The 27,601-nt window shown below is 47.0% G+C and overlaps 1 protein-coding gene across 5 annotated transcripts; it reads right to left on the bottom strand.

Moving 5' to 3' along the window:
• Positions 1-302: 302 nt before the first annotated feature.
• On the bottom strand, positions 303-9,977 carry ODC1 (ornithine decarboxylase 1). Of its 5 annotated transcripts, none has more exons than XM_055810728.1 (12): positions 9,895-9,977; positions 7,034-7,139; positions 6,730-6,875; positions 6,341-6,514; positions 6,005-6,177; positions 5,577-5,711; positions 5,314-5,395; positions 4,903-4,986; positions 3,473-3,635; positions 3,273-3,385; positions 2,779-2,993; positions 303-780 (listed from the first exon to the last, which is right to left on the bottom strand). In XM_055810728.1, the coding sequence occupies exons 3-12, from the start codon at positions 6,829-6,831 to the stop codon at positions 639-641; spliced, it is 1,383 nt and encodes a 460-aa protein (XP_055666703.1). In that variant the 5' UTR covers positions 6,832-6,875; positions 7,034-7,139; positions 9,895-9,977; the 3' UTR covers positions 303-638. The 5 variants fall into 5 exon arrangements, with proteins under 5 accessions (XP_055666703.1, XP_055666702.1, XP_055666701.1 ...); XM_055810727.1 differs by having other exon boundaries at positions 9,652-9,958; XM_055810726.1 differs by having other exon boundaries at positions 9,657-9,958.
• Between the last annotated feature and the right edge of the window lie 17,624 nt (positions 9,978-27,601).

Here is a 27,601-nt window from a genome sequence, read left to right as displayed (position 1 = left end):
CATGTACATTATGCGACTATGTTAAGCCAGTGTTCAACAGTGAAAGACAAATGTGATGTCACCAAAATTCAATTTGTTGACAGTCAATTTCTTCTAATGACACAAAAAAAAGACAGTTTCCCTACCCATTAAGGTGGTCCTTCACTTCAGCAAGTTCAAAGGGCAAGGGTAGGGGAGGAGATGGCAAGTGTTATTCATTAATAAAGCTCTGGGCTCACAGCATCTGGGTCTGTCTTCATACATGCTGTAAGAGCCATCCACGACAGATTAATTTTCTACGGCTTAACCAAACACAGGACCAGTTATTTCAATATACTTTATTTTAAAACAGGTAGGTCACAAAACACTAAGCTTAGCCCATTCTGCCATACACAAGCTACAAATACTTGTTTGACAGTTGAGGGTCAGTCTTTAGTAGCATACATGAAAAGGGAATAAAAATCCATATAAAACAATATTCAAATAGTTTCCATAGGAACACAGATAATTGTGACCCATCTCCTAGTCATTTTTGTTGTGTTTATGCCAAACCTAAACTTTAAAAAAACCGCTTTAAAATTCTAGCAAGAATTAAGTTAATGGTCCCCCAAATGCCCTAAATTCAATGACTAACCTCGCAGTAAATTACTAAGTATTACCTATACATTAATACTAGCCGAAGCACAAGTCGCTGGATATTCAATTCCACTTTCCCAGGCACAAGAGAATGGCAGACTAGCAACATCCTGCTCTTCCACTTCAGCTAGGAACCCTTGCTCCTTGATCTGCTGCATTAGTTGCCTGGAAAGAAAAAAAATAATGGTCAAGAAGTGTTTCACAATGACGTGCCAAAAAAGTGAGCAAAGTACTTTCTTTTGTTGGTGGTGGGTTTGGGGGTTTTTTGGCTTTTTTTTTTTTTTACTGCCAGGGAGCATGAAATTAACTCTTTACTCATGATCTGCAATCCAGACAATATTACTGGGAGGAAATCAAAACAGAGTCCATGCAGGTCACTTATGGCTGTCTCTGCTTTAAGGCAAATGGCAATATCAAGTTGTTTTTGCCATTTCTGGTTAGGATCCAGATCTGCAAAGATGCACCTAAATATCTGTAGCTACATCTGTATACCACATGATTTAGTGACTTTGTGCTCAATAGTTCAGAATTTCAGACCTATGTCATTATCCCTTATCCCACAGCCTCACATTGAGTAACCTGAATCAAATAGAAGTATGCATGACAGACTGAGAACGTAAAGTAGCTGACCAGTGAGAGCCATGCAACTCCTTCCACACTCAAATAGGTCTCGTACTGCAAGAAAAGCTCAGAAGAACTTCAGTTGACTGTAATTTTGGACTTAGTTATCTTATACTATAACACAAGGTGAGAAGTTGTGCTACTACATGGCTTGCCATATACAACTAGCTTTTACTTAGACATGCATAGTCATCTTGTTCCATACCTTTCAGCTATCTAGCCACAAATTTCGTTTACACCTTTATACATGGAGAATACATTCCAAAGAGCTGTTGTCTCTGCTAGAAAGACCTGCACCATAACTTGATACATGCCCCCTCCTCCCTCATTAAGGGCCAGTTTGTATCACACAATCTTCTTGCCAAAGCAGAAAACACAGGCGGTCATGTAGGGCTGAAAGAGGGCCGTAGCCTTAGACGATGGTTATGTCTGCATAATTAAGCTCAGCATGCCTCAGACCAAGTTCTACATTTTAACAGAAACCCAGTGCTATAGTGAAAAAGCTATTCTCCTGCAGAGCCACTTCTAGTTCAATTAGACACAAGTCTGGGGTTTTAAGGGAAGTCTAAAAGCTTCATTTGGTTTGAGAAATGCTTCAGTTGACAAGATGTTTCCTTAAGGAAAGAAGCAATACAAGCCTTGCTTATAGAGGCAAGGCTAGTAGAAGAATGGAGGAAGCTTCCTCTTCTACGGCAGTTATTCCCCTCCATTTTCAGTAAATTTGAAAGCAACTAAATATCAAAGTTAATCATGCTTTATGGTAATACTCCTGCCCAGATGCTTTCTGCCAGTTTAGCGAGACAGACTTCAATACAGAGGCAAGGGCTCTTACAAGAAACCCCACTTTTACTGAAAACGCAATCCATTAACCTGTCTTGCACAGAGCAAGATCCAGGTTACAACATTAAACCACTGTTTAAGGTGCAGTTTCACAGTATCCTTGCACCCAAGAGGCAGTCCTGCTTTCTTTGCTTACCTGTTTAATAACTTCCCATGAAGATCTAGCACTCTGCACTGAGCAATGAGCCAGAGCTCAACCTAAACCAAGGAACAGCTCTCAAATAAACAGACAGATCATGTTGTGAAACACCATTATTGAATGTTCCTGTGTCCTGCAGTCAGGATTTAGCAAGCTATCAATTTAGAAGACAGTATACTATTGGAACTGTGACTGACTAGTCTCTATTTATTGGTCACAGAAGCTAACTGTAAAGAATCTGTAATGATTTTTGTGTCGTGCAAGAGTGAAAAAACAGCTAGGAGCCCAGGTTAATGACAAGACTCCTAACATCACCCCTTTAAAAGCACCTCTCCTGGAAGCGAGTACATCAGAGAGAAGAGTAATTAGTAGTGTCAGCATTGTTCTAAACACACAGGAAAAACCTTCAGAGGATTGCTTTCTTCCACACCACAAGGAGGTTTTACAAGAGCTATGGCACCAAAACTATGGCCCTATTTGTTAAGAGGCAACCAACTGACATGAGCTATTCACTAGCCATCTGCATCAAAAGCACTGATGGATCAAGATACTCTGTTACTAACCATGCTGGTCTTGACATCACATAGTGTATTGTTGGCCTCTGGAATCCATTGAAAGTAGAAGCTGCTGCAACAGTATAGGCACCCATGTTTTCAAACAGGATCCAGTCACCGACCTGCAATTCTGGCATATTAAAACGCTCAACAATACGATCTAGGCCGTCACATGTTGGTCCCCATATGCTGCAGGAATAGCAGCTGTCATCTGGCTTAGGCCGCTGAGGAAGAGAGTTGAGTATAATTAGTCTATCAAAACAAAGCTTCCAGAAGTAATATCATAATTAGTGCAACATTCCACTTCACAAAGAAGAGGAGCAAGAGCTGCTTGCACATCCTTCTCCACCCTTGGCTTTGAATTATGTCCACTGCATGCTTCATTAAGTCAAATGCCAAGTTCTGGCAATGTGAAAGGAGCAATGAACTGAGAAGTGACTGCTGTGACTAGGATTCTCCTACAACCGTTACATGACTGGCACGATGCTTCCGGATGAGCATACCTTCTGCAGAACGGGTTTAACATGCGCATGATCATACAAGATGCAGTTGAATGATCCATAGACTCCATCATTCACATAATACATAAGAGTTTTGTCATTTGCATCATCTTCATCTGGAAGAAGTTGAGATACAAGTAAGAGAATGCTTGGCGAGAACCTCACAGTTGGCTAGAAGCAAGATTAGGTCTAGATTGACATACCATCAGAACCTGTTTGCTCCTTTAATACAATTTTTTTGGCAATGATGTTGACTGCCAGTGTGAATGCCGATGCAACATAGTATCTTCCTGGCTCTGCAATAATATTTATTCCAGAATCCAAAGGGAAATATTTATCCAGTGCTGGATTGATTACACTTGTGATCTAGGTAAGAATCAATTGCCAATATTAAACTTCAGCAGTTACTCAGGTGCTATTTTAGAAGTCTGAGATGAAGTCAGACTTTCATGCTCACAATGACATACTGGTCAATTATGCAATAGCTATTAGCATACTGTAATCTGCATTGATTGCTTTTGCTTTATTTTCCCATTCAAAGTTTTGTTTGCTATTAAGTTTGTACAAAGCACCGAAAGCAGGCATCACTTGCAACTTAAGTGACCAAACAGCTCATGTTTGAGTCTAAAGGAAATCACCCCTCCTAGCATCGTTAAACCAGTACTAATGCCCTGCAAGTACCTACACCTCAGTTTTGATTTCTAGTCCACTTGTAGTTCTGTCCATCACTCAGTATTGCCCAGCACACTGCATCCTAGAGAAGTCATCTCACAGGATCTTAATACGGAAGGCTTTGTCATCACCCCTGAAATTCAGCTGCCTTCGTGAAACCTCTTTCCAAGTTCTGATAGTTATCCGTGATTAAGCTGCTGCCAACCACAGCATTACTGTGTTATGCCACAAAGCCCAATGACATCATTTGCTCTTGACGCTTCATGTGAGCCAATACTGCACTGTGAGAAGCCAGCCCTCATTAAGAGGTACTACAGGGGAGAAAACATCAGCCCAGATTATTAGCAGAAAATTAACTTTATGTAACTTATTTGCTGTCTCCTTGTGTAAATACCTAACATCATTTACCGCCACAGTACATTAGACTGGCAGGTGCTCTGATAGCACTGCTCTAAGTGGAAGTCCTGCTAAATACCCAGCCACTTCATCTCTTCTGAAAGCAGAACTGCTTCTGTGTGAAAATAGACAGAAGAGCACTGAACAATTAAAAAATGATCCAAAAGCTAGTTCTAAACTAGATCAGATCTAAACTAGGTCTGGTTTGCTGCCACCCAGGCAAATATGGGTTCAGGACTACCTTTTCACCCTATTTGGGAGCACTGCCAATCTAGATAGTCTGAAGTTCAGCATCAACTGGAAGAAGTCTATGCCAGTAAGAATCAAGCCTGCAATTAAAACCTGCTTTACAAATCTGATATCTCTGCATGTTTATGCAGACATCTAGTTATGTATCTAATGGGTTCATCCAATTTCCTGTTTTCAGGTTAATTCCTCTTTTCCTCTGAATTGAATTTCTGACCAAGCAGACAAATCTTCTTGCGTGTCCGCATACAAGTAGGTTTTGTTTAATCCAGATCAACAAAAGACTCCACAACTTGACAAGGTCTTAGCAAAGCTATACCTCTTCAAATTTAAGCTTGACATCTTCAGAGCCAGGGAAGCCACCACCAATATCAAGCAGATACATACTGAAGCCAAGTTCAGCCTAAAATGAAATTAACAGCAACACTGTCAAGAAAGCAGTTCTTAGTTTACATTACTTTCTACGCTAAACCAATAAAGTAATTTCACTAATAATTGGTACAAAGCTAACTCTTCATTTTCAAATAATAGCCACTTGATTTGGAGCTGCTGATTTCAGTGCATCTGTAGATGAACTTTGCAGAACTGATCAATGCAAGCTATCATGACCTCAAACTCCAACTTGAAATTAGTTACTTTAGCTAGCTTTTAACCCCCTAACAGTTGTATACATGATTGTTTTGCCACAACAGTTGAGCAGTAATTCTAGAGAAAGTAGAACTAGACTTACTCCCATATCAAACACACAACGGGCATCAGAAATTGCTTGGACAAAGGTCTCTGGGTCTGTACATCCACTTCCAACATGGAAACTACAAAGAGAAACACTGTATCAGTTGCTATTTGGCAAGTTATTTGAGAAGTTTATACCGAACTTAAGTCTCCACATGCAAAGGCATCTCTAGTCAGGTAGACCATTTAAAGGTATTTTATTTAATATGATAAAGATGATAATATTTAATGTATTTTGTATTTTGACATTATCAAACTCACCTAACTCCAATGATGGCAAGGTCAAGTTCTTTTGCACGCTCCAGAAGCAGCCGGCTAGTCTTAAGTGTAGCTCCAAATTTAACACTCAGGCGACAAACTGCTTTGGAATCATCAGTTGTAATGCGCAAGACTAACCTAGAAACAGGAAAAACAAGGGTTTAGGTTCTAGTATAAAACACATCATTATCAGGCAGGTGTGACCTTAAAATCAGACTGAGCTTAAAACATACAAGCTTTCCTGTCTGTCTGTTCCTAATGTGCCACAGGATAAAGCTACACAGGATTAGATTCTGCTGGCTAAATTATGTTCATTTTCCCGTAATTTTGCAGCCCGTCTTAACTAAGAAAGAACAGCTTTCAGATAACAGCAGATGTTTCCATAACTTGGGAACGCAAGCAAGAATTATAGAATAATTAGCATAACTTACTTGGCTTTTGGATGGGCCCTTGCAACTTTCATTAGCTCTACTTCACTATCAAATGTCATCATCTGTACACCACTGCTGGCAGCATGTTTGATTTGAGATACTTGTTTGCAGGGATTTGCATATATTATTCGCTCAGGAGGTACACCAATGCTCTGCACCAGCTGTATTTCCGTCTGAAAAAAGACCAGATTACACTTGTAAAAGGTATTCTTAAATGGATCAAACTAATCACAACAAAAAGCAACACCATTTGGTAATGCTTAATTTTACATGAACACACCTTGTAAAGCTGAACATACACCAACGTCTCAGATCAGAACACAGTCAGGATATTACCTTACTGGCGCAATCAAATCCTGCGCCGAGAACAGCAAGTGTCTTCACTACAGCTTTGCTGTCATTACATTTTACAGCATAGAAGGGGGTTACTCGAGGAAGGGCTTTATGCCATCGCATGTGTTTCTTTACAATATCCCCGAGGTCAGCAACATAGAAGGCATCTTTATCATCCTAGAACAAATACACACTTTAGAGTTACAAACAATGGATACAAACAGGTTAAGCCTAGAGGTAAGCATCTGAGGAGGAGATTGCCTTGCAGAAGATCTGCAAAGACAACTTGTATAAATTTATACAGAGTTATAACAAATGGAACAAATTTGTATAAATTTATACAAAAAAATTTGTACTGTCATGAAATGCAGTGATTTTCTTATCATACTTACAGAAGATGACACTTCATTTATTTTTTGGTCAAGGATATCCTTGGCAGTAAAGCCTTCGTCAAGGAAGGTGAATTCAAATTCTTCGTTGCTGAAGCTATTCATGATTTCCAAGATTTCAGATTTACGTTTAAGGATTTAAGTACAAACTGTTGATAAAAAACACACCCCACCATTCATTACTTCATTTAAATTCATACAGTTTGCAGTCACTGAAGTTCACATAGTTATATGACCACTACATCGTGGTCATACAATTTACAGTTTCTACAGCGACCACCAGTAGTGGCATAGGTTAGGAGCTTACCTAGATGACAGTTCAGATTTAATTAGAACCAAGGAGGCACTCCACAAAATCTTGCTAGTCTGAAGGCAAGTTCTTCTCTGTTCAGCAACTGTATGATGTACTCAACCTATTCAAGGGGAAAAAAAAAATAATACTGTCAGATACTTTTAGTCTAAGTCCCTGGAAGTTTCTGCTGTCTTTTCCTTCACCTCCACATGAAAGCTGTTACACTATTATGGCTAGTGCCAGTTTAAATCTACTTATCACTTTACTTGTTAGTTTTGTGGTGGTGGCGGTTCTTTTGGGTTTTTTTTTTTAATCAACTTCTAAGCACTATCGTAGCTCACCAGTTTCTGGGAAAAGGACTTACCTGTAACTACAGACCAAATCTGAGGATGTTAACTGACTTCTCAGCAACAACTCTCACTAGGTCCAAGCCAGTTCAATACCTGGCTTCTCACTGCAGTTCAGACTATACACAAACCATCCATGAGACCAAGTTGCTCTGTTGGTGGTTACAGCTTCCCTGTTCTACCCATGACCTCCAGATTTCATGAAAAGAAAAGCTCAGCTGTCAGGAGTGGCAGATACACACTGAAAAGAGTGGTTAACTTGATCTGCAGACAAAGCCTTAACATGGATCCCAATTAACACTTTGTAACAGGACTTTACAGAAGTCCCTAACAAATCTTCATTGTTAACAGAAATCTACCAGCCAAGTAGAAGGTCCCTTGAGAACCAGAACTAAAGAACAAAAGCACTCTCCTGCCACCCAAGACCTATGAAGACCACGGCAAAGTGAGTAGTCCAAATAGAGAATGACAGTCTACTCCATTAAGCTGTTAATTCAAGCAGAAGTGTGCGCTACCTTTTAGAGACCTCAGCATTGCAAGTGAGTCACGGGGAAGATATGGTTTCATGTAACCGGGTCCAGCTCTCTTCCTTCTCTCAGCATTTTTTGCACTCAACCTAGTCATACAGATTCAGACTGCAGATTATGCAAACCCTTAAATTGTTCACTAACATCATCTAGTTACATCACTGTTCCTTCTGTTTTCAAAAAGGCTAGCTATAAGCTGTGTGAAGAATAACATGTTTTATACCTGTTACAGATTAATGAGGTTCGAAGACCATCATTAATAGATTCTAGTATACACAGTGTATAGAATGAAAGTTTACTACTGAATGACTTTTCAAAGTCAGTTTTTATACACCTTCATTTCAGCCTTCAGCCACACAGGGCACCCGAACCTGTGTCAAGAACTGTGACCTGAACGCCAGTGTCAAGAACTACCTCACCTTTTGATCATTTCTCACTCATCAAACTAGATTTGAGATGCAAGCTAGATTAAGCTTTAACTCTAATGAAATAAACCCCAGCAATCCACCAAGCCTCATCTTCCCCTCGCTCTCATTCACATGCAGTGTTAATTCTCCCAGAAGCCGGATTAAAGTCTTCTCTTAAAAGCCTCTTTGAAAGGACCTTAAGAAACAGCAAACCAAACAACTTCTCGGGAAGCTGCATCTTATGGCAGGCCAATTTCAACAAGACAGTGCAGTTTTGCACAAAGCAGTTCAGGGACTTCGTTAACTTCTCTTAACCACTCTAGCTGTGGGTTAAGCAAACTGAATACCATCAGGAAGAATTTCATTTACCCTCTTCTCTGCAAAGCTGCACTTTTCCTATCGACCTCTAAATGGGGAGTTACTTTTGCCCGCCACAGCAGACTTTGTTATGAAGTTCTTGCAAGGTTTCCATCCCCAGCTTATTGCACAATTTTAACTACAGCTTAATTACACAGAATACAGACAGAACACGCTCACATAGATGCAAACTGTAGCCTGCCTCCCTGTGTACATTTCTATTTGGACTGCGTGCAAAGGGTCTGCACCTTCCCAGAAGAACGGCAATGTGGATTCATTTGGAAGTTCTTCTCCAGAACATTCCCTTATTCAGCAGCTGTATTTAGGCACAGCTGAGTCACGCCTGTAGGCTCGGCACTCACAGCAAAGCTGCGCCCAGAACGGCTGCCCGAGGCGCTCCTGACCCCAGGGCCGCAGATGGCTGCCGAGCGCTACGGGGCAAGGAGCGGCGGGCCGCCCTCCTCCCGGCGGACGCATACGGGGCCCGGGCGGCTGGGGCTGTGCCACCGAACGCTACCGGGGCTTCCCGAGGTGGCGTTTCGGTTCTCCCCTGGCTAACGGCTTCATTGACGTCTACCTCACCCGGCAGCCTACCCCGCCGCTCTCGGGGACGTGGCGGTGACCCCCGCCGCCCGGCCAAGGGCGAGGAGAGGCGCCCCGGGCCGCGCTCCCGCCCCGCACCTGCCTCTCCCTCCCCACTCCGCGAACAGCCCGGCGGGGCCGCCCCCTCCCCTGCTCCCGGGACGCGCCGCCGCCTCGGGCGAGCCGGGCCGGGCCGCTCGCAGCCGCCCGGGGCCTGCCTTCTGCCCCCAGCCCGCCCCGCCGGGGCCGGGAACGCCCCGGTTGCGCAGGGAGGCCCCGTGCCCGGCGGCACGAGCCGGCGCCGCTTTGGCAGCGGCCCCGGAGACACGTGGCCCCGCGCCGGCCGGCTTCCGCCGCGCGCCCCGGCCCCTTCCTTCCGCCCGCGCCGCGGCCCGGCGCGCCGCGCCACCCGCCTCACCTCGCCTCAGGCAGCGGTGGCAGCTGCTGTCAAGCCCCGGCGGCAGCCGATCCCCTCGCTCCGAGCCGCCTCCTCCCCCTGCGAGCCGGGCGCGGTGCGAGGAGCCGGGCGGGAGGCGCCCTGCCGCCTGAGGAGGAGCGGGGCTGGCGGAGCGAGCGGGACGCCGCGGCTGACAAAGCTTCGCCACCGCCGCGGCGCTCCTATATATAGGGCAGCCGGCGTCGCTATGGCAACGCACCAGCTCAAACCAGCGCCGATCGGCTGGGACCGGGCAGGGGCTCCGGCCAGCCGCTATTGTGACGTCGGCGAAGAACATGCGCAAGGCTCGCCACGCCCCCCGGGTCCCTGCAGCCGCCCGCCCCCCCGCGGCGCGTCCCCGCCCCCGCCCCGCGCGGGGCCCTCACGGCACGCGGCCCTCACGGCACGCGGCCCTGCGGGGTGGTGCGCGCGAGCCCGGCCCCGCCCGCTGCCAGCAGGTGCACGCACCCCGCCGCGCGCTACCGCTACCCCGGCGCGTCCCGCGCTGCGCGAGGGCGGGGGGCTGGGGCCACCGGGCGCAGAAAGGCAGCGCCGAGCCGGGGCGGCGGCGGCGTGACACCGGGAGCGCTTGTCCCCCCGGAGCGCTTGTCCCCCCGGAGCCGTCCCGCCTGCAGCCCGCGTGGGCCCCGTGCGGCAGCGGTGCGGCGCCTGCCCCGTCCCTGCCCGCCCTGGGCGAGCCCGAAGCGCTTCTCCCAGCGCTCACCCTCTTGTCCCCTTGGCTTTGCGCTGACCCGGTACCTGCCCCCGCCGCACGGCTGGTGCTGCCTTTAATTTAAATGTTAAATTTAAATTAAAAAGTTTAAAATGCGAGCTGAGGTGGAAGCAGGTACAAAGGCCAGGAATGCAGGTATATATAGCAGGGATACCGGTATATATACAGGATACAGGTATATATAGCAGGGACACCGGTATATATAGCAGGTATAAAGGATTTTACGACGTTTCTGCTCCAGCCCTGGGATGCCTGCGCTTCCTGCCCTGGCCAGGACAGGCGTCTCTGAGCGGCACTTTGAAAATCTCGGGCCTTACCCCATGGCAGACGCAGCCCCAGGGGACTGAGCCCCAGCGCTGCCCCTGTACTGGGAGTGCTGGAGGATGGGGCTGCTCCTGCCAGGCTGAGAAGCGGATTTTTACACCCAGCTGGCTCTGGGGCATGCGTAAGACGGGCAGGAAACCTTTCTGCAGCCCATGCTGTGGGACAGAGCTCAGGGTGCTCCTGCTCCCCACCTCCGAGACACTGGTGGCTATTTTCATTCAGAGCTAATAGCTTTCTGAAGGCAGAGACATTTGGTGGACCCCTGCCCTTCTGCAGAGCGGGCCGGTGGGCACGGCACCGCGGGCAAAACCATCGGCCCCACGTGGGTAAGGGTGACGGGAGGCACCGGCTGCTGCAGGGTCCAAGCGTGGAGGTACCAAAAAGGCTGTGCCCACTGGCCTCAGAGGTCCCCTCCTCCCACCTCTCCCACATGGCCCAGCTGGAAAACCCACCATATTTCAGGCAGAAGCGGATTAATGGGATATCCTTGTCCCCCCAGCCCAGGCCCTGGTGGCCAGAGCTGGGTTGGTGGGTGCAGGGCGGCCGAGGCTGGGGCTGCACAAGAATCCCTTGAAGGAGTAACATGAAGGAAAACACCAAGATCAAGCAGATAAGAGACAAAAGGTGAGCTGGGCCACAGCCAAAAGAAATGTCTAGGGACCGAGCTGGTTTTGGTTAAAATAATTAAATGAAATAAGGAACAAAAGCTCCTAAAAGATTTTTTAGTATGTGCGTATGTGGCCACACACCGGGGCACAAACTGGGGAAGGTTTTCTAAGTAACAGCAAGCAAGCAGTGAGAAAAACCATCCCAGCATGTAGCACCCACACCAGGTGGTCCCCAGGATGCTACCTTGCCTCAACAGCTATTCCTGTCGCTGCACGAGTGTTGCCTGTGCTGAGGTAACTCCTCAAAAACCCAGAGGGGTGTCACACCACCTCCTCTGCCAGTCAATGGGGCAAATAATGGGGCTTGCAAACCTCTTGATTTGACTTCGTGGGCAGCAGATACAATTTAGGTGTTGGAAAAGTGACCAGAGAGGAAAGTGAACAGCTGTGCCACCACCGCAGGAGCCAGCTGCTCACTGAGCTGGCAGAAAGGTGAGGGCTGGGGATGGTCATCAACCATCACCTGGCCCTGGTGTTCCACTGCATCCCCAGTACCAGCTGTTGTTCCCCCTTCACCTTCCACCCTCTGGCTGGGGCTGGAGGAGAGCCCGTGGCTCCATCTCCACTGGGGTCTGGGTTGACCAGCCTTGGCTGGGGCAGGAGGGCAGGTGCTGGTGGGAAGGTACCGCTCAGGTATGGATGTGCGACAACATGGAGACATACCTGAGCCTGAGGAGCAAAGGCTGGACTGTTCCCAGGGAAAAAAGCAGCAAGAACAACCACAGGGTGTAATTATCGGAGGAACTGACGCATTCGTTAGCTGGTTTTGGGTGATTAATAGCAATGTTATATCAACTCCTCAAAAGGATGGGATTACCAAAATGTTTTACCCCCCTCCCATTTTTTGTCTCTGGAGGCTCCTTGGGAGCTGCCGGTGGTAAGGGCAGGCTGTGAAGAGTTTAAGGTTTGCAGAAGGTGTCCCAGTACGGGGAGGGAAGGGGTCTGGACCTGGGTCTCCATCCAGAGGACAGCCAGGGACGGCCCTCAGGCACATCAGGAGAGAGCAAGGAGGCACATCCTTCGCTGCCCATTTTCTGGCTAGTGCCCTGAGGGTCTGGCCAAGCTGCTCTGAAGGGTGTGTGGAGCTGCACAGATCCACGGGTGACAGGAGCAGAGCAGATCCTCGATCTGAAGAGCTGGGAGAAGCTCCTGCAGCTCCTTACAAGTCACTGCCAGTCTCGAACTACCTTACATGAAGCAGTTGCTTGGGCCAAAAAAAGTTTTCCAGAAGAGGGCACTGGAAAAGCATTTGTTGGCAGGAGACGGTGGCCACATCTTCCTAATGTTTCCCCTCCTCGCTTTCTCTCCAAGCAGGGCCCTTGCTGCACTGCAGGGACAGGGGATGGGGAGGACTGCCTGGCTGCCCCATAGCTGTCAGTGTCTCCTACATCTTGCAGCAGCAGCAGCCTGGTGGTCTCACTGAGCAGTGGGTCTCCTGGTTCTTGCAGACCCCTGAATTTGGGAGGAGCTGGTACCAAGCCCCAGGTTCCTACAGCCACCTGCCAGGCTGTGAGAGCTGCCCAGCGCGAGAGGGGCAGGGTGCCCAGCCAACACCATCACAGCAGCTGGAGGAAACCCCAAGGTAACATCTGGCATTTCTCAGCTGCTTGCTTGCCCTCCGAGTCTATCCAGGGGCTTTGCATTTCTTAAGAAATAAAGCCTTGCGACAGCTCGTGGAGGTAAGTGGATAGTGTCTCCGCTTTATGGATGAAAAAGTGGCACAGAGGGAGCTCCAGTGATTTACCCAGGATTGTGGAGAATAAAATCCCGATTGGGGTGTGCTGAGCTGTGGACCTGTGTAAGGTGGAGATCCTCCGCAGGCTGTGGGGTGCAGGACACATGCATGGGGGACTCCTGTGGGGCTACCTCTGGCCCTTTTGGGGCAGCAGCTCCTCACTCCCTTCCAGTTTGTTGGCCATTGCACAGAGAAAAAAAACTGTGAATTGCCTCTGTCATTCCAAAAAGACCATTAGATGAAACAACATATTTCCAGGATATGTTTTTGCCATCTTTTATTACACATTTTCTAGGCATTCAAATGCAGTTTCTTGCCACTCAGTGCTGCAAATGTGATGTTGCATTTTTTTGAGTCATAGCAACAAACTAAAATTGCTCCTTGCAGTGGCAAAACTAAAGGAGACAGAACGACCAAAAACCTTGTGGAGTGACCAAAATCCTTGTGAAGTGACTGGAAATCTTTGCTTTGCAGCTCAACTGCAGAAATGCTTACAGTTCCGTTCTCTAACTTGCCTTTTTTAGGACAAAGTAGCCCCAGTATGTTCAAAATGAGTCATTCACAGACACATGCCATGAGGTGAAGCACATAACTGACATTACAGCACCAGTTTTGTGTCTGAGGCTTTTCCAGTCCTTCACATTTACAGATTTGAGAAAAAAATAAAAAGAAATAGGAAAAAGTCAATGCTCTCATAAACATACTTGATACAGCAAGGTTGAATATCATCATCCCCTGCATGAGCTCAGCACCCACCAGAACTGTGCCAGATCCTAAGATTTGGCTCTGCCATTTGTTACATTTAATACATGGAGTCTATAGCCAATTAAAATGGTATAATGGAGTTTTAAAATACTTTTTATTTTAAGAGACCCTTCATCTCTTTGTGCTCTCAACAAAGACAATGTCAAAATTCTATGAGAGTCAGGAAGAGTGAGAAGAGCTCTTGCAAACAAACGTTATCTTGAAAAGCAGAGGTCAGCCTGTGCTGTGGGATCAGTGGAGAGGGAACCATGGAAGTGAAAGACTGAATTTGTGTGTACAGCCCACAGAGTGCTGCTTACACCAAGTGGGGAGGCAATGGCCTGTCCTGCTAGCACAGCACTGTGGTGCAGCCTATAGACTGCATCTCTGTCTCTCATGGAGGACTGGCTTCTGCCATGGTAAAGGCATTGCTAGGGTCAAGGGACACTGCTGTCACACATAATTCACAGCCAGCTTCTGAGCCCACCACAGGCAAGACCTTGATTTACTCCAGAAGGAGCCTGAGAGTTTGAGCAGGTTTCAGGTTTTGAGTGAGGAAGCATTTGGTGCTTGTAAGCGTATCAAATGGCACATCAGACGATGACCATTGATGATGTTGGTGCTGGATCTGACCCCCATATGTGTCTTGCCTGGCACATGTTGTAATGGCCACTGAGAAAAGAGAACACTGTTTGGCAAGTAGAGCAGCGGCAGGACCTGAAATAATAGAATCATAGAATCATTTAGGGTGGAAAAGACCTTTAAGATCATCAAGTCCAACCATTAACCCAGCACTGCCAAGTCCATCACTAAACCATGCCCCTAAGCATTGCATCTATGTGTTTTTTTTCAATACCTCCAGGGGTGATGATTCCACCATCTCCCTGAGCAACCTGTTCCAATGCTTGATGACCCTTCAGGGAAGAAATTTTTCCCAATATCCAATCTGAACCTCCCAGACGCAACTTGAGGCCGTTTCTTCTTGTCCTGTCACTTGTTCCTTGGGAGAAGAGACCGACCCCCACCTGCCCACAGCCTCCTTTCAGGCAGCTGTAGAGAGCGATAAGGTCCCCCATCAGCCTCCTCCTCTCCAGGTTAAACCACCTCAATTCCCTCAGCCGCTCCTCATCAGACTTGTGCTCCAGCCCCTTCCCCAGCCCTGTGGCCCATCTCTGGACATCCAGCACCTCCAAGTCCCCCTTGCAGTGAGGGGCCCAAAGCTGAACATATGAAATATGCTTCAATTTGAAGAAAATAACACTTTTCAGATTTAAACCCTAAGATCTAGCCCATGGACCAGGTCTTCAGGTGTTGTGCAAACACAGCAAAGTTACAGACTGCTCCAGCACGCTCGCGATTGCTGGTGGCAAGTTCAGTGCAGCACGGTGTGAGAAGGCAGGGGATGACAGCAGCCTGCAGCGTGTGTTGGTAAGCAGAGCCCTGTCCTGTGGGACTTTGTGTGTGGATGTTGCACATACTGACATTTGCTCACAAAAGTTTGTCTTCTGGTTAATTGATGTACCAGCGCAGAGCTCTGAGTACACACTAATAATGCTTTGCAGTAAAAGTAAGGACAGCTGGAAAGCTTTGTGTCTTGGTTTTCACTACAGCCTTCCTCTGACTTTTCCTGTCTTCAGATAGACAAGTGACAGGAACATGTAGGACATCTTTTTCTCTTACAGTAATGTGAAAAATAAGAAACACCTCAGAAGTAGCATGGTTTCCTGGGCTTTATGGCAACATTAGACTTCTGTTGTCATCTCCAAGGGGAGGAATTGATGATGTGAAGGGTAGAAGTGAATATATTGGATAGGGCATAAAATCTGTGTCAGGGCCCAGAACATTTGGAGGACAAAAAGAGACAAGTGTAAACTTTAGATTATAAATTCTGGGTATGTTAAACATGACAACTATTCATACTCTTCTGTGATAATACTAGGTGTATATCATGTAGCAGATGGCTTCCCAGACTAACTGAGAACTACTGAACATTTCCATGTCAGGGGAAGAGAATAATAATACAGTATCTGGATCATACCTTCTGCTCCTGGAAAGGCTTTCATGCAACAGAAATCTTTTAAGACAACACAACAAACGGTAGAAGAGGTAGTGTGTTGGTTCCTTACTTTGAATTTGTCTTCAGGGGCATGTAAAAGTTGCGGTCTCACCTACACAATACCCACCGCAAACAGCCATGAAGCAACACCTCACAGCTGAAAGCCTCAAATTTTGGATTATGACTGCAGTTTCATTCAGAATTAGTTTAAGAGGTGACTAGCTGAAGGGTAGCTACAAAGATGGTGCAAAAGTCTTCTCAGTATTGCCAGACACTATAGCGAGGAGCAATGGCCATAAATTGTGGCACTGGAGGTTCAATCTGGACATCAGGAGAAACTTCTTCACGGGAGCAGTGCAGCCCTGAGACAGAGGTGGGGTGGCCATCCTTGGAGATTTTCAAGCTTAAGCTAGAAAAAGCCATGACTGACCTGATTTGGTGCTGGTGATAGCCCTACTTTGAGTCTGAGGCAGGACAGGAGACCTCTTTTCCAGCCAGCTTTTCTGGCTCTGCATTCTGCATTCAGGCAAGCCCATGGGTGATGCAAACAAACCTCACGACACATTTCTGACCCAATTCATTAAAGGTATGAGTAGAGGTGCCTGCACGCCAGGGACACGGAAAGGAAGGCAGAGAGGGATGTTGTGGTGGAAGATGGGTGACTGCTGCTCCCAAGAATCCTGCTTCCCAGCTGTTGTGCAGCCCCCGCGTGTTGGACCAGTGCTTCAGACAAGGATGTTGTGCAGGACAGTCAGATGCCCTTGGAGGCAGGGGATAAACGTCATGGTGCTCTGAGCCTGTGCAAGGGGGAAGGAAAAGCAGAAAGGTCTCTTTGGGAGGGGGACACGGGGCTGCCAGGCTTGTGCGGCTGTGCCCTTGCTCCCTGATGTCCTTTGGGAACTTGTGCAGCGAGTCCTTGAAAACCTGTATTCCTCACTCGCTTGCAAATGCACGCAGGGAGAAGGGGGGGAAGGGCCAAACAAGCATATCTTGTGCACCAGGAATGACATTTGGCCATGCTGGTGAGATACCCGTTAGAGACAGCAGCAAGCTGCAGCTGAACTAGGCTTTTACCTCCCTTCTTCTCCAGCAGGTTAAATAAGCCTCTGAAAACCTGAGCTTTGGGAGGGTCAAAATTCAGATCCGAGTCTTGTCATTGCTCAGTCCTTTCATTAACAAGATGGATGTAGCTACTGGCAGCAGCAGTGGTTTTATGGAGTGAGACAGAAAGTTAAGTGCGAAGCCCAGAGGCACACAATGGTCTTTTCATTTCCCAAACATATTGAATCCCTCAATTGTCCCATGGACTGGACCTGTCTGAAGTCAAGGGGAGCTCTTTGCATGAAGCGGTAGAGCAAAAGGAAGGATCAGGCCCTCAGAGGTATATTTTCATCATAATGTTTGAAGATTTACGTGTATAACTACGCAACTCAGGGTGAGACTGTGCCTCTAAGGCAAAACATATGAGCTCATATAAAGAATTTATCATTATAATAACAATTTGCATTTCTATAGAACCTTTGATCTTAGGATCTCAAAGTGCTTAACAAACACAAATTAATTAATCCTCACAACTCTCCTGCAAGGTAGACATGTATTATGGAGAGACGCTAGCAGCTAGCTTTCCATTATAAGTCTCATTTTAAGTACCTCCTAACTTTGCCAAAACTAAACCAATACACACAAAAATTTCACAAGCATGATCTTGTCCTTGGGTAGGATCTTTTTAGAAATTGTGGGGCAAATAGGATAAGATAGTTTAAGATAAGTAGGTTAAATGGGGAGACCAGGAATATATCCCTGAATGAACTAATGCACATGCTCCATTAGTCCAGAGGGGAGGGAAATGCAGAATTTGGGATTGACACTTGTTTCTCCATAACTTGCCAGCACGGAGATCCCAAGGTGGTAAATGGTTATTCATTACCCACTCTATTATTTATTAAATTGGTGAGCTAGATGAGTGCAGGAGATGGCCTGCTTTTCTAAATGGAAGGGTCCTTCTCCAGGAGCTGCACTTGGCCCTGACTATGAAGAAGAAACTGCCGAGAGCCATGTGTTACCCCCTTTGGAGAGTTAATCTTTAAAAATATTCAGAAAAGGATGGGTGAGCAGTCCCAGGGATGGTCTGGCATCACGGGTGGAATATCACCTTTAAGAAGAAGCTGCCAAAGACAGCTGGAGAGCCAGCATCTGGCAGTGTGCCTGCATGAGGGATGGAGAGCAAGAACAAATTCTTCCTCTGCACGCCAGGGGAGAAAAAAAAAAAAAAAGAAAAAGAAAACCAGCCCAGGAAAAACCACCTCTGACTATTCAGAGCTGCTCAGACCTGGGGCCCGGGCGTGGAGGAGAAAGCAGAAGCCTTTTTCCTGTTCCCTTCCTCCTGCTACAGGAGGGCAAGGTGTAGGTGGACAGCGGGGCAGAGGCTTGTCCCTTGGCTGCGGATTGGGGTTAGCAGTTTGCTCCAGCAGGCTTACGCCGATAGCAAATTGCTGCCACTCCCAGGAGGAAGGAGGAGGACAAGGGATTATGACTCAGGTGTTTTTAGGGTGGTACTGCCTGCAGGGATGCTTCCTCAGCCGGGGGAGCCTGTGCTCTGTGTTCACCCAGGGCCCCGCTCAGCACCTAGCCCCCACGGAGGTGATGGGTGCAGCGCCGTGCCTTGCACAGCTTTCGGTGCATGCTCTCACCTCGCCTTCGAGTGTGCGGGAATGATTCAAACCCCGCAGCAAGGGATGGAGCCCATGACACTCCACATCAGCCACCTCGTGCCCATGCGATGCTGCAGCCCTTGGGTGGGATGTGGCATGTTGTCCCACCACACACCACTGCCTGGTTTGGTGGGTGCTGTGTTTTCATGACTCTTCCTAAGCCACACTTAAAAGAAATAAAGCGCAGTCCACAAATGACTCAGGTTTTGTAATATCTGTTATAAACTGATTGTTGGAGTGTTTTTCGAGGACATGTGGTTAGTACATACAGCAAATAGTGTCTGCAGTGTTGAAAACACTGGGCATAGAGTCATCAGGGAGATCCAGGGGGAACTGGCTATTAAAAAAAGTGGATTTTACTCAAAATGGAGGGCCAGAGAGACTCTGCATCCCGGCACTGAGCCCTTCAGATACAGACAAAAGGAAGAATCCCCTTTGTGAAAGCCCTCCAAGCCTAAATACCAAGAAGAGAGGTGGAAAAGAAAGTATAGTCTGCTTTTCTCGGGCAGGTGGGCCCTGGTGGCCCAGGTAGACCCAAAACTCAGCCCGTGGCCAGGCAGACAGCCTGCGGTGAAGCCAGCAGCTGTGTCTGCTGCCAGAGCAGAGCCCCGGCACCAGCCAGGGTCAGCCTGGGACACCACGGGTCAGCACTGCCTCCCTTTCACCACTGGAAGGTTGTACAGATCAATCGATTGACATTGAAAAAAACTCCAAAGGTGCTCAGATAGGAATTATTTCTGACTAAGTACAATAGATAAATGTGTTGACTGTGCAGCAATTCATAGTCTGATACCAGGATTTAGTTGTGATCATGCCATGGAGTTAGCCAAACCCTTGCCGTCTTTTCTTCTACTAATTGTGATTGAGTGACCTTGTCCTTATGTGGATAGGTAACATTTGGCCTTTGTTTTCATTCCATTCATAGCTGTGCAACAGGTGTAACATGTAGCCCGTTGTTATCAGCTTTGTTACAGTGCTGTTATCAAGGGAGAGCAGAAGTGCGCTGCAAGACCGAAGTATTTTGTAGGCTTCTAAGAAATTAAGACCTTGATTCCTCTGCTCTTACGCATGTCAAATTGTACCTTACTCTTCAGACAATTTTCAGGGTTTCAACAGGACGAGAAGGTAACCTGAATAAAAGCACTACTTTCGGGTCTTAATGAATTTAAAATGTGACCTTCAACAGTTATTTTATTTTTTGCATGCATGTGCTCTTTCATACAAAAGGGCACAGAGCAGACAACAAACACGATAGAAATGAAGTGGGTGGGTTATTCTTTACTGGTTGTTTTGGTCAGTACTGCAGTGCTCTGCAAAGCTGCATACATCTGAAAGGGACCCGTGTGTAGCACCCTGGGCAGTGGCCTTTGCTGCACGCTGTTGTTAACCAGCACCTTGTACAGCCTCAGACATCAGGTGACACAGCAGGAGAAACGCTTTGAGTTTTGATCTGAGTACTAACTTATTGAAGCAAGAAGTATGGGAGGACTAATCAGTATAAGCAGCTTCGTACTGTTAAAACATGCCACAGTCACCTACCTGCTGTTATTTTCTTGAGTCCTTCCATGGGTGACAGTGAAACCCGTCAAACTGATTACTGTGGTATGAAAAAGCCTTGGATTTATCTTCAATTATTTCTTTAACCTGAGAGCATTTTGTTCTAGTCTTCCTGCTTTTTCTGATCTGTTAGATGAAAACTTTTTAGACAACGCTGATTGGTATCTTGGCACAGAGCTCTGCCCTGTTCCCTGAAGCTCTCCCATGCTCGGTCCCTGTTTCCAGCTCACCTGCCCTTCCTGAACTTCCTAGTCCCTGCTGCAGATCAGATCCACTCTGCTTGTTTTCAGGGCTTCAGTGAAGTGCTGTGCTATTGCAACTTTAAGTGCCAGAGGGCACATCCGCAAAATGGGACACTGAGATCTCAAGCACTTCTCAGCCTGAGGGAAAGAACCCACATTTGAGACCACTGTCACCAGATGAGGTCTGTCCTCAGTGACAGCATTTGGCCTTTCCTGCTGAAGCCAAGAACTGTGGGACCAGCAAGGGAGCCTGGAGCCTGCCTGCTGCCCATGGCTGGAGCAGCCAGCTGGAAGGGATGGAAGTCAGCTGCATGGTTTTCCCCTTTTAAATTGTTAGAATAAAAGCATTTTCAGGGGCAGGTCATAATCTCATAATAAGAGATCATAATCTCAGGATAATTCTGGTTGGAAGGGATCTCAGGTCATTCAATCCAACCTCCTGCTCAAAGTAGGGTGAGCTATGGGGTCAGACCAGTTTGCTAGATGCTTAGGTTTCCCTGTCCCCAAACCATTAGGTGAATGTCCCAGTCACAAGGCTCGATTCAGGCTTTCTCCTTCCTGCCTTCCCTGCTCACATTCCTGGTTGCACGAGGACTCAGCCTCAGCCAGAAGCTTGGTGTTTCCAGGTGAGATACCCACGGTGGTCACCTCTTAGTGGTCTGAGCACAGCATAAAATCCCTCCTTCACAACTTCTGCTCCACTCAGCCAGTGTGCAGGAGGAGGACTTTACACCACCAATACCCATCTGACTTCTAAGGAGTCTTCAAAATTAACTCACCCTGACTGCTGGCACTCTGCACAGATAAGGATTTTTACAGCACTTGCGAAGGGACAGACCTCCGGACTGGACATGGGCATCCAGAGGGCTGCCAGACCAAGCACAGAGGTGACCAGGGAATTCAGGTCTCTGTAGACCTATCCAGCCCAGAAGCCAGGCAGATGGGATTGCTGGCTACAAGGCAAGTGGCTTTTTTAACCCAAGTCCCAACTTTGGGGGCATCTCATGAGTCTGAATGCCATTCAGCATGCATAAATGCCTGGCAGATTCGAACTCCTCTGTGCAGGTGGGTCATGGGACTCCTTTGTGTATTTTACACATGCCTACATTAACATTTGTATTAACATTAATGTTAGTGTAAGTGTGTGTGGAATTAGATGAATAATTCCCTTATTTTCTCTATTATAAGCATCGTGTTTCTTAACCATTTCCTGTGTGGAAGTTGCAGCATTTGCAAGATACTTGTGATATCTTTTTTCCAGGAGAACTAAAGTGTAATAAAGGTGCAAGAGGGAAAAATCATACCAGAAGCACGCAGGGAAAGCCACCGCACCAGGCTGGCCTGTGCTGTGAGTGAAATCACTGGCAATAATGCTGATACCCTCCACTGCGAAAGGAAGAAGGCAATTAGGAAAACACTGACGATGTTAGGATTATCTTTGCAAGGGAAGAGATGAATTCAAGGACATTTTCATGGTCAAAGACAATCACACTTTGTGATGATTCATGGTCCGTGGCTGTCTGCAGTGTCCTTGGTGGAACCAGGGAGGGCTGTTGGCTGGATGAATTTCTTGCCACGGCTCTGGCAGCTGCGGACCTGCAACAGGAGCACGTTAGCACGGCTCTGCTTCTGCCTTATGTCCCCCCTGGCACATCCCAGAGCAGAGCCGTGGCCAGACATAACACAGCAGTGGGAAGATCAGGTTCCTCAGCTGAAGTACAGCATACAGTTTAGGTATTTCGGAAAGCAGGGCTGCAGAGTACATTCAGTACACGTTTCTTTTGGTGATTTATCTACTACGCCATCATGCATGGGCAGGCAAAAATTGCTCTGCCACAAACCGAGCATTAAATCTTGTCTACACACAGAGCCGTGCTAGCCTGACAGCAAGGGTAATGCTGGAAGCACGCCATCATCGTTATTTCAGAAAGAAAAAGAGAGGGCACAGCATGAGGGTGGGAATCAGGAGCTGGGCTCTGTTTTGTGCTCTGTTGTTGAACGGGTAGAAACCTGGCACTAATGGCCAGGCTCTAATTCACCCTCCAGACTTTAGGTATGTGACTGGGGCCCCAGCAAGGCACCAGGGGTCTCCTGGGCAGTAATCCTCTGTGGGAGTCACAGAGAGGACGTGTCCCTTCCAAAAAGTGACTCAGATCTCCTTGCACATACCTTTCTTACTCGCTGCCTTTGCTGACGGTAGAAGGATCCTAGACGCCTAAAGCTAGATAGAAAGAACAGCTTGGCCTTTGTCTTTTTTCCCCTGCCATAAAGGGAGGATAATGATGCTGACCTTTTTAAAGAGCTTCTGACATCCACAGATGAAAAAAATAAACTTGTAAGAGACTATTATTATTGTTATATATCTTTGGACAGAGGGAGCAATGACGTTTCTATGACATTTTATAATCCACATGAAGTGCTGCCATAATAAAGATAATGACATGTATGATCGACAGAGTATGCTTAGTTGTGGTATTTGGCAGTGATAATTTGGCTTACTTCTTTTCCTCTGTATTTTCTATAGGAAAAAAAAAGAAAAAAAAAAGAAAGAAGATTAGCAGACACCTCCTGCAAATCCTGCTGAAACCAAAACTCTGCTGAATTCAACGTATACAGGACTTTTTCAGGTTGTAGAGAAAATATGCAGGTTAAGCTATTTTAGAAACAGATGTTTGAAAATGGAATTGTTGATCTCTATGGACGGCACTGTTTTGACACTGGTAAGAAAGCTGACCTTCCTGCAGGAGCTGGGCATGAGAACCGTGCTGAGCAGTATGGGATGCTCACACTTGACTCCGGGTGTGATATTTTGCCATCTGACTTTTAGTGGAGTGGGGATGGCAAAAGTCTCCCAGAAATGATTAGGCTGGGCTCAGCTTTGTCTTGTGTCTCCTTCCCACGCACGCAGAGATGTTACACCAAGCACATACTGACAGAAGGGGCATAAGGACATGAGAAAGGACCTGAAGTGTCAGACCAGTGGTCCATCCAGGCAGTAACCGGTGTCTGAGGACAGCAGCAGGAGATGCTATTTAAGGAGAGCATACGAGCATGGTCACCTTTCTGGTCCACTGCCACATTCAGGCCTGCAATGCCATCCAGTCATTTTAGTATCTGTCTATGGACCTGTCACCATGAGTTCATCAAAACCCTTTTTGACCCCATGAACACTACATCTCCAGCTCCCTATGGCAGCACAAGAAGTGAGTCCATGTATTATTGGCCCGTACCTACTAATAACATGGTTCCATTTTTTGTTCCCTTTTTAGAGTCTCTTACTGGCTATCTTCACTCCCTCATTTTGCAGAGCAAAATGCATTAGCTCGTCTGAATTAGGTTATAAAGAGAACCGTGATGTAACCAGATCTGGAGACACATTGCAGCTGACTCTGCTAATGAGGCTGGATGTTGTATATGGCCACCGATTTTGTGGTTGGAGAGAAGGCACTACAAAATGTGGATGTTATGAAAGGGAGTAAAAATGTTTTTCTTTCTCCAAGACTATTTGGCAGAAACTTCTTAGGAAATAGAAGACAGAGGGAGACCACTGGATGAACTAAATGTGAGATTTAATATACAAGTAACAGTCTCAGTAATACTTAGCAATCTTTGGTATCTCATTGCCAGAAGGTATCAGAGTTTTGAGGTTAAATTTTGCAAGAAAAGCTCTCATGAAAATCAATCCTTCAAAACTAAGACCAAAACTTTGATTTATTCCCTGGCCTAATCACCAAGTCCTAGCCTAAACCTAATCTAGGTTTGGATTTCTGTACTTGGCCCACCTCCAGCCACAGCAAGACTTTGAAAGAGGCAGCCCACTGCTCCATGGAATTAAACTTTCCGAAGGTTTGCCAAACAAGCACTTCACCACCAGACTTTCTAAAAACCTTACTAAAATGGCTGCTATCACCCTCTCCACTCATTTATGAACCGAACAAATAACAATGAGGGGGCGGGGAGCACAGAGGAACGAACCTTTCCTCTGCAGAAGCATCAGCAACATCTGCACTGGAGAATGAATTGGGCTGTGGGCTGTTCTTTGGTCCTGAGGCCAGCCGAGGGCAAACCAACTCAAGTCTCCGGAACAGGGAGTCTGCATTAAGAGATCTGCTGTTGGTTGTCCCTGGCCCACGCCATGCTCCAGGCTGGCCCTGGCCATGGGTAGAATACTTCAGTCTCTACCAAAACCACTTCAGGGACTGTGCCAGCTGCACGGGCAGTCATATGTCAAAGGCCAGGCCCACGCCCTGCTCACTCCTGTTCACTTTCCTGGGATAAATGTGGCATCTTTCCCACTTCTTGGCAACATTTCTGCCACAAAGGATGGCCTGCATTGCACGGATGGCTTAAGATGCAGCAGAACAAGAAGGCAACTGCAGTTCACCGCTGGGACTCAGGAAAGACACTTGACCCACCATAGCTCCCCTCTCGGTGTCTGGCTGCTCGTGGGACTGTTTGTGGGAAAAGGAGAAACAAAAGGATAATGGCACTTTTCTTTCTCCTTAAAATCTTCTTCCCGCTGGGCTAGCAACTCAGCTGATAAAAATGTGCTTGCAGTCACTCACCCCCAAAGCTGCAGGAATCCTGGGCATGAGTGCGAGTCACCACCAGGCAGCGGCGGCTGGAGGAAGGTTTGGGTCTGCGGGTGCCGCTCCACGTCACAGTGTTTCTGGCTGCAAAGGTGCTCTGGGAAATGCTGTCTTGCTCAAGGACGTGGCGGCTCTGTTGTGCCCCTGCACTGCTGTTTTCTGCCTTTTTCAGTGAGCCACCATAAATGTCTGTCAGGTGATCCACAGAGGTTAAAAGAAAGAAACCAACATTTCTTTGGAGGCAAAGAGGTAGCTGGTTGAAGCAACCTTTCATTTTTTCGGCCTGTTTGAAGATCACAGTGCAAAACCTGCTGTAAAAAAATTCATTCTCCATTCCTAGAAATGATCTAATAAATCGTTTAACCTTTCAGCTTTATTGTGTCCCCACAGAGTGCTTTTGGTATGATACCACTGGCTGGTAACTCATTTCAGTGCAGTTCACACAAGCACTACTGAAGTCAGTGGCTATAGAGGGACGAGGTTCCCTGATACTTGCCCTCCTCCCCCCCGTGATTTTCACTTGCATTTTTTGCTGCTCCTCTGAAAGAAACTGAAGATTTGCTGCGGGTTAGTACATGAGCTGCAAGGTGGGCAGGGAGCTCACTGCATGGAAGGTGGTAAGGGGAAGAGAGAAGTATGAGGTTGGAAAGAGGTTATTAGCAACAGTCTGCAAGGGTTATTGCTGGGATTCCTCGTGCTTGAGTCTTCTCACTCTTCTCCCACATGCCCCCACCAAAGCTGAGTGTCCTTGTCAGACTTGCCCCTTGGGGACAACTGTCCTGACCTGTGCCATAGGACAGTGCCTGAGCCATGCCCGGCTCTGTTAGCTCCTAATGTGCCAGAGCTAGGAGAAATGTGAGCTGGTGACAGCTGTGAAAAAGGCAAGTATGGCGCAGGGATGATTCAGGCTAAGCATTCCCTGAGTAAGCAGTAAAATAAAGACACAAAACCTGGCAGAATAATGTTGAACTGCACTCATTGTTCAAATTTCCTTCAAATTCAATTATCCTCTGCCACGTGCCTGCAAAAAAAAAAAAAAATACCCTAGTTATGTTCTTGTTCTGTTAAATTCACCCATGGTCTGTCATTCTGACCAGTTCCACTTCATTATCTCCTCCTGTTCCTCTCTCTCATCTCTTGCCTTGACTGAGCATGTTTTGAGGAAAGAACAGGACTTTCTCCTCTGTTTCTGTTTAGTATAGTCAAATGTGATCATGATCCTTCACTACACCTCCAGGACTCTGGAGTCAAGAGCAGTAACTGCACAGTGCTACAGGAGTATCGGTGGTAGCGGGGAGATGAAGAGCTGCACGTCCAGCCTGGGCGGCAGGGGAACTGGGTGACAGCAAGTAACTGAACTGGGGTTTGTCTGCAGCATGTGGTTATGTGCCAGCAGGCAGAGGGAATCTGTAACATCTGCTGAGCCCCAAGATCTCAGGTCTTCACTCTGCCTGAAAGTTTCTCCCCAAGAGGTTAAGCAGCCCCTGCTCAGTGCTGGTGAGACTGTGGAGCACCATTTGCAGTTACCATTTACAGTTTCACCATTTACTGACCTAATTCAGATGAGCTCAGAGATGTTCAGGCTCATAAGCCAGAAGCAAAGCTTGCTTTCTTCAAGGAAGGAATTTAAATTAACCACACAGCACCTCAAAATCAACATCCTTTCCACTGTCCACATTTGGTCCAAAGAAAGTTTCTTTGAAAGGGTAGAAAATTTCTGCCACAGGCAATAAACACAGTCAGAAACTCATCAGTGCTAGTACCAAAGTGATGGCAGACCTTCTTGAGTGGGGATGCTGGGATAATCCCATTCCCTGCTCTTGGTCTGTATATTTATTGCTACACCCATGGTCCCTTTTACCAGCCCTTCAAGCATAATCCTTAGGAACTTCACCATGAATATCCAGGTGGAGATTTCATTCAAACAAGAGATTTCTCCAGCCCTGCATCAAGTTCAAATACCATGTTGTCCCTGCTGTGCCATGCCCCATGTCCCTTGCTCCCTGCAACCTCGTCCCCACTCCTCACTGCAAGCAAAGCCATCCCCAGCAGCATCGTCATTGCCTTCTGCCTCTCCCTCTTCAGGCTTTCAGCAAGATCCGTCCTGCCCAGGTATTTGGACAACCAACTGTGAAGCCACAGTCTTGGTGCAGAAGAGCACTTAAGCACGTGTTCGACTTTAACCTTGAGCTCAAGTCCTGTAAGCTACATCACTTCAGCGCAGTTCTGAATGCTGGTTTGAACTGGAGCCTCTGGACCTGAGATTAAGGGGCACTGGAGACGGTCACCTTCATGATGACTGCATCAAACTTTGAAACCTTCCTTCCTGCCTAGTCTGCTGAAAGGAAGAATCAAATTAATTAGAGCTGATCATTCAGAGGAGCCAGAATAAGTACACACTGGTGGGACTATCTGAGGTGGATCTCTGTACAAACATCAGTACTACCTTCTTTCCATCTCTTCCCAGCTGCTGTCTGAGACCTTTGTTTTACAGGAGATCTAAAAATCTCCTCGATCTTGCAGCCAGAAGTGCAGGTGAGGTCCCACGCCTGTCCAAGCCCCTTCACA

The sequence above is a fragment of the Falco peregrinus genome, chromosome 7, assembly GCF_023634155.1.
Source record: "Falco peregrinus isolate bFalPer1 chromosome 7, bFalPer1.pri, whole genome shotgun sequence".
Lineage (NCBI taxonomy): Eukaryota > Metazoa > Chordata > Aves > Falconiformes > Falconidae > Falco > Falco peregrinus.
Note: the sequence above shows the minus strand (reverse complement) of the source record. Positions and strands in the feature narration are given on the sequence as shown.

Coding starts and splice junctions, on each gene's coding strand:
- ODC1 (XM_055810728.1), bottom strand. CDS start 6,831: ATGAATAGCTTCAGCAACGAAGAATTTGAATTCACCTTCCTTGACGAA. Junction 5,712..6,004: donor AGGGCCCATCCAAAAGCCAA/GTAAGTTATGCT, acceptor TCCTGTTTCTAG/GTTAGTCTTGCGCATTACAA. Junction 5,396..5,576: donor CTTGCCATCATTGGAGTTAG/GTGAGTTTGATA, acceptor TTCTCTTTGTAG/TTTCCATGTTGGAAGTGGAT.